The sequence below is a fragment of the Bison bison genome, unplaced genomic scaffold (assembly GCF_000754665.1).
Source record: "Bison bison bison isolate TAMUID 2011002044 unplaced genomic scaffold, Bison_UMD1.0 scf7180017864115, whole genome shotgun sequence".
NCBI lineage: Eukaryota > Metazoa > Chordata > Mammalia > Artiodactyla > Bovidae > Bison > Bison bison.
Window position 1 is genome coordinate 996,065 of NW_011494687.1, and position 7,010 is coordinate 1,003,074.

At 48.3% G+C, this 7,010-nt stretch overlaps 1 protein-coding gene across 1 annotated transcript; it reads right to left on the bottom strand.

Moving 5' to 3' along the window:
- Positions 1–284: 284 nt before the first annotated feature.
- On the bottom strand, positions 285–3,628 carry MIP (major intrinsic protein of lens fiber). The gene is made up of 4 exons (XM_010839259.1): positions 3,226–3,628; positions 2,607–2,771; positions 2,125–2,205; positions 285–586 (listed from the first exon to the last, which is right to left on the bottom strand). Exons 1-4 carry the CDS (start codon positions 3,583–3,585, stop codon positions 401–403), a joined length of 792 nt encoding a protein of 263 aa, XP_010837561.1. The 5' UTR covers positions 3,586–3,628; the 3' UTR covers positions 285–400.
- Positions 3,629–7,010: the final 3,382 nt, after the last annotated feature.

The window sequence follows — 7,010 nt, forward strand, 5'->3', positions numbered from 1 at the left end:
AGAAACTTAAGGTCTTCATTCCCTGTACTTACCGCACTGGGTAGGGAGAGGAAGGTATAGGGTGACAGCTCTTTTCCGTTCCCTACCTCTCATGCCAAGCCCCCAAACTCAAGACACAGTCACATTCACTCACAGTCATACGCACAATCATGCACACACAGCCACACACAGCGGCGAAGAGAAGGGGGATGGGGAGGAAGGGAAGTTTGCACCAAACAGCTCATGAATGCAACTTGAAAGATTTCACACGGCAAAAAGGCAAAAAAAAAAAACACACACATAAATTTAAAAATAAAGAAGTACATGCCCCTCCCCACAGTCTCTTTCTTCATCCGGGGGCTGGCTCAGCCCCTCCATGTAAACCCAGAAGCTTCCTACTCCCTCTATCCGGCTGGAGCTTTTACAGGGCCTGGGTCTTCAGTTCAACAGGTTCCCCTGTGACCTCTGGTTGTCCATTGGACTCACTGGGCCTGGAACCCTTGAGAATAGACAGTCTCTCAGAAACACTCTTGAGCCGAGGGAAGAGGAGAAAGTCATAAAGGAGACTGCCCAGGCCTGCTCCAATGACCGGGCCCACCCAGTACACCTGTAGGAAGAGGAAAAAAACAATCAGGTTTGGGCAGCAGATGAAGAGCAAGGTTGCTCTTTTTCCAATCCCGTTGTTGTAAAACAGACATCTTGCACTTAGCACATACAATTGGGTGCTATTTAAGCAGAAGTCAGTGTTCGTTTTAAAACTCCTAGATTGCTCCATAGCCTGCACTTCAGAATTCATTTCTTTTCTGACTTATTAAGTTATTCCTTTATCCCATACCTTCTTAGCACATGTATATTCTATTTTTTTGCTATCAATTTGTACTAGTTTCCATATTGCTTTTTGTTTTGTCTTTTAATATGTATTTATTTGGCTGCCCAAGGTCTTTGTTGCAGCGTGGAGGATCTAGTTCCCTGACATGGGACCAAACCTGGACCCCTGCATTGGGAGCTCAGAGTCTTAGCCACTGGGCCGCCAGGGAAGTCCCTCCATATTGCTTTTAAATTTTCTTTTTAACTGTAGTAAATTACACATAACATAAAATTTACCATCTTAACCATTTCTAATTGTACAGTTCAGTAGTGTTCATATATTCATGTTGTTGTATAACCCATCTCCAGAAACTTTTTTATCTTACAAAACTGAAACTCAACACCTATTAAACAACTTCCCATATCCCCCACTCCCTAGCCCCTGTTACCTACCATTTTGCTTGTTTCAATGAATGTGACCATTCTAAATACCTCATATAGGTAGAATTATATAATATGAGTCTTTTTCTGATTGGCTTATTTGAGCATAATGTCCTGAAGGTTCCTCCATGTTTTATTTACCATGTATAGAATTTCCTTCTTTTTTAAGACTGAATACTATTTCATTGTATGTATATACTACATTTCATTTATCTTTTCATCTGTGTGGGGCACTTGGATTGCTTCCACCTTTTGGCTATTGTGAATAATGCTACCTTGAAAATGAGTGTACTGGCTTTGAAAAGTTTTTTGAATTATTTACATATGCTTGACTGGCATAGGGCCAGACAATACAAGAATAGCCAATTTTTATTGAGGACTTACTCTGTATCAGATTCTGTGCTAAATATTCCATACATATGATTTTCACATTTATTTCTCATAATATCCCTTTTTGTACTTAAGGAAACCAAGGTGCAGAAGGATTGAGTTATTTGTCACGGTCACACATGAGGCTAGTGACGTGCAGAACAGGGACGAGGCTGAGGCCATTCGTGCTTGTACACATCCCAGCCTCTTGAGAGTAGAAGCTTTCGTCTTCCTGTTTAGTAGTCTGTCCTCATAGCTCCTAGTTTTGGAATCCAGCAAATATTTAGTAAAAAAAAAAAAAAAAAGCCCTGACTAACTAGTGAAGGAACAATATGAGCAAGAGTCCATCTTTCTAGCAAAATAACGAATCCTGCTCACACAGGCAGGCAAGCTCTGTGACAGCCCCCTTAGCTGAGGGCTGGTAGAACAGTCAGCACATCCAGATAGGAAGCAGGAACCAAACCTAGAACCTGCAGTCCACACCCGTCCAGGAGGGCTTCAGGATCTGGCCCTCCTCCTCTCACTCACCCAGTGGTTGGTGAAGTTTCTGGTAAGAATGGCAGGAGCAAAGGAGCGGGCAGGGTTCATGCCTGCACCAGTATAATACATCTGAAAAAGACACAGTTGTAACTGACACACTTTTCCCCCCTACTCCAGCCCAGCTTCTATCCCACCACCCACCTGCCCTCCAAGGGTTGGCACTTTGTAGCCAGCAGCAAGTAGGGATGACAATGTGCATGGAAGTCCCACAGTGGGTCACTAATGCTCATCGGAGGACATGTCTTCCCAGAAGGCATGCCTTTCTACAGTGGGGTCAAGAAGGACTAGCTACAGCTGTCACTAGAGAGGGGAACGCAGCAGGGTTCATTGCTCTGTGCTGTCTGATACAGAGGGAGGTGGATCATGTTCATGTTTGACAGTGAAGTGAGCAGGAAGAATGCTTAGAAGTTGGCAAAGGTTTGGGGGCCCTGCAATTTTAAAACTAGAAGTTGCTCCCTTCTCCTGCTTACCCCAAAGAGGTGCCCCAGGGTGAGGGAGAAGCCAACGGCCAGGGCCACGGAGCCCAGGCGGCCATTCCGCCTCTCGTCGTATGTGGCAAAGATGCAGAGCACGAACTGGAGCGTCAGGAAGATCTCCACTATGGTGGCCTGGCCCACACTCACCCCAGGGTGCAACTGGGCAAAGGAAGAAGAAGAGAGGCAGTGTCTCAGGGCTGCCACAGCCTTACCTCCTCACAGCTTCCCAGGCAGGAACCCCATTATGGCATCCGTTCCCTGGAGAGGAACGATATTAGCACCTCCTTCACAGTAATTGTATTTGCTCCTTAATTGCTCCTACTAATATTCCTGCATAGTAGAAATAAATGTACCCATTTACATGGATGAGGAAACTGAGACCCCATAGAGTTTCCTCAAGAACCTGCTAGGTGCCAGAAGAAAAGCTGGGACCCGAACTCAGGTCCAGGGCTTGATGACTTCCATACCCCTCCACAGTACGTGTTGATCCTCCCCATCCTAAACATCCACACACCACACACACACAATGTCCCAGACCCCCGAGGAATTGATTTACCTGCACAGGAGGAAGTCAAGGCACCAAGTCCCCCAGCCCCACTCAGCCAACCATTACCGTGTTAAGTGCTAGGTTTCCTCGGACGGCAGGTGGGGTAACACTGTAGAGCACGGCGGCCCCAGCCACGGCTCCCAGGAGTTGGGCGACCATGTAGCAGATGGCACGAAGCAGGGACATCTGGGAGCCCACAAGGAAGGCGAAAGTGACTGCAGGGTTGACATGGGCTCCACTGATGTGGCCCACAGCCTGCACCAGTGTAGCCAGGGCCAGGCCAAAGGCCAGAGCCACCTGCAAGACATGCAGAGGTCCAGGGGCCCAGCGCAGCGAGGCCCCCAGTCCAAAGAAGACATAGAAGAGGCTGGCAAAGAACTCAGCACATATGGCCCTCCAGAAGGAGGCTGACCGCAGTTCCCACATGGCAGGGGGGATGGGCACAACGCCTGGGTCCCTGACACCCCCCTGGCCTGATCTGGGTGGACAGTCCCCTTTATAGAGGACATTTAATCCCTGGGAGGGGCAGGCTGAGGTGACTGGCCCAGCCTCTTAACCCCTTCACAGCTGCAGCGGGCAGGCCTGCTCTGGTGCCTCAGATAAAGCTGCAGCATTTCCCCCTCCTCCTCAACTGGGAGATGAGCAGAGCCACGGGTGTGAGGGTGGGAATGGGGTCAGGGCTAGTGTGAGGCTCCAAGAAGAAAGGACCGAGAACAGGGGGCCTGAGGAGTCTGCCTTTCTCTTCACGTCAAAGTTGGGGTTCATAGTCCTGACTGACATCTGTATTAGAGCTTTCCTCAACTCTGCTGGGAAGGTTAGTGAAGCTGAGTTCACTTCACAGAGCATGAGGCTATGCTCCTGGGGGCCTCTAGGCGCCTCTGAACTGGCCAGGGGTAAGGGTGGGGGTGGGGGTCAGGAGTGGAGTCTGGCAGGGAAGCTGGATAACTGAAGAGAATTCTTTAGTTCTCTGGGATTAGGGGGCCTTCTCCCATTGGCTGGTTTGGGCTGGAATCTGTGGACCCTGCAGCCCTGGGACAGAATAGTTCTGCTGCGTCTGGCTTTCTCTGAGCCCGGGCTCCCTACCCCTGACGCGTGCCAGCACCTCTCTTTCCAAGCCCTCAGCCTGGCCTTTTACTTTTATTATTTATTTATTTGCTATATCACATGGCTTGCGGGGTTTTACTTCCCCGACCAGGGATCGAACCCATGCCCCCAACAGTGGCAGCACGGAGTTCTAACCCCTGGACCACCAGGAAAGTCCCAGCCTGGCCTTTTAAACCACAGGGAAAAACCTATTTTCCATGGATAGGTTGGGAGAGGTGTTGGGGAGCTGGGAGAGGAAATGAAAGTGTGAAAGTGTTGATCACTCAGTCATGTCCGACTCTTTGCAACCCCATGGACTGTACCTGGCCAGGCTCCTCTGTCCATGGAATTTTTCAGGCCAGAATACTGGAATGGGTTGCCATTCCTTTCTCCAGGGGATCTTCCCTACCCAAGGACCAAACCCAGGTCTCCCACATTACAGGCTAATTCTTTACCATCTGAGCCACCAGGGAGAGGAGAAGAGAGGTTAGTAATTAAATCTCAGAATCAGCTTGTACTTCATCTTTCCTAATTCATAAGGTCCTAGCAGGAAGTACTGAAGGAAGGAAATTGAGTCTTGCCTATGAAGCAACAGGAGGGTCTAATACCCCCTAAACTGGCTATGATCAGGACATTAAAGTCTTAAATCTTGACCCTTAGAGAAGGGTCTGGGGATGTGGGTATCTGGGGCAGCAGGGTGGTCAAGGAGAGAGAAAAGGACAAGATGGGGAAGAAAAGCTTGGAGAAAGAAATTCAGTTGTGGCCAGGCTTAGTGAGGAAGTTGGCAGTCTAGTGGTGGGGGCTGTGTGGTGGAGAAGGCAGAAGGGAACACACTGTTAGCTTTCACCATCTCCACATGGTAGCTAGTCACAGAGGCCACAAGCTGTTCCCGTGTGAAGTACAGGAATTGGGAGTCACATGTAGGCCAATGAGAAGGGGATGTCATGGACAAATGACTATTCTGTGTACTTGAAATCCATATATAACAGCAGGAGCAACAAAAACCCTGGCTTTACCACTTTCTAGGTAGGGAAGTTATCTCCACTAGATATAAACTCAAGGAGGGCAGGGACTTGTCAATTTGCTCATCTCTGCAAACCCCCTGCTTGACACACACTATGCAGTAAATAAATACCCATTGAATAAATCAGTATAAGCTCTCTGAGCCTTCTGGTTGGCTTCAGTCAACCAGAGGTGCTCACAGTGAAGGGAGGGACTCATTGTTTCACTCCTAATCATCGCTACGAACCTGGGTTTCAGGAGTCAGAGAGGCAAAGAGGAAAGCTAGTGTGCAGATCTGGAAGACAATGAGAAGAATTCTAGGAAAGGCAAGGTAAAGACAGTCCATCCTTCACCATAAACAGTCAAGCAGTGAGCAGGTCCCAGTGGTGAGCCAGCACTTGGGTCACTGGAATCGGCAAAGGAAAGCATCTTTGAGGAGTTGCATGGGAGTGCAGGGGATTCCTAGGTCAACACTCCTGGGATCACCCAGGACACACAGTGTTCAACTCGGTCTTCTTTTCTGGTTAGTTTGTTCACTTTTTTGCTATCATTCTACTTCATCCTTTTTAAAAATATTTTTGGCCACACCCAGATTGGCATGTGGGATCTTAGTTCCCCAACCAGGGACTGAACCCATGCCCCCTGTTATTGGACGTGTGGAGTCCAACCATTGGATCGCCAGGGAATTCCCCACTACGCCATTCTTGTGTTGGGAGTTCTTTTCGGGGGTTGACAATGACGTTTACTCCTGCATTCTCCACATTTCTCTCTTCCGGCTTTAAGTAAACCTACAAACATATTTTAAAATGCTTTTTAAAAATTATTTATGTATTTATTTTTGGCTGGGTCTTCACTGCTGTGTGGGGTTGCGGTGGCTTCTCCTGTTGCAGAGCGTGGGCTCTAGGGTGCATAGGGTCAGCAGCTGCGGCACATGGGCTCAGTAGTTGCGGCTCTCGGACTCCAGAGCGCAGGCTCAGTAATTGTGGCGCATGGGCTGAGCATGGGCTTAGTTGCTCCGGGGTGGCATGTGGGATCTTCCTGGACCAGAGAAGACTGTGTCTCCTGCGTTGGCAGGCGGATTCTTTACCACTGAGCCACCAGGGAAGCCTCTTGCAAACATTTTTGAAGTTTTTTCCACTAGGAACTATGGAAATGGAGAAAAGGAACTTGTAAAATAACAAACCTGGGGTAGTTACAAAGTTATTTCAAGTCTTCATGGCTTGTAATAGTAATCCATTCTAGAGTCTCCTCTATCTCTACAGTTGATTCAGTTATTTTTGGTTACTAACCATCAGCCTTTCAACTTATTTCTGTTCCTGGGGCTAGTGAGCCTGTTTACTCCCCATGTCAGAAGATCCCATTTCTGTCCCGTAGAGGTGCCGTGGAAGCATAATCCATACCACCAAGGAGCAAGTGAGTCTCTAAAGTGTAGGGAATCTTCAGGCAGAGCAATTTGCCTTGCTGCATTTCTGTACAGTGGTCCCGTATGATGACTACAGTTTCCTCTGAGGTTGCCTAGGACTGACTCTCTACCTTTCTGAAGCTACTCCCTAGCCACCCTGTATCCCCTGGACCCAAAGAATAACCCAAGTTTGAGTTCCATAAAAAATCTACTTTGCTGACAAATGGAGAGAGTTGTTGTTCAGTCACTCAGTCGTATCTGACTCTTGTGACCCCGTGGACTGCAGCATGCCTGGCCTCCCTGTCCACTGTCTCCTGGAGGGAGTAGCATGGGAATATACACACTACCATATGTAGTATGGATA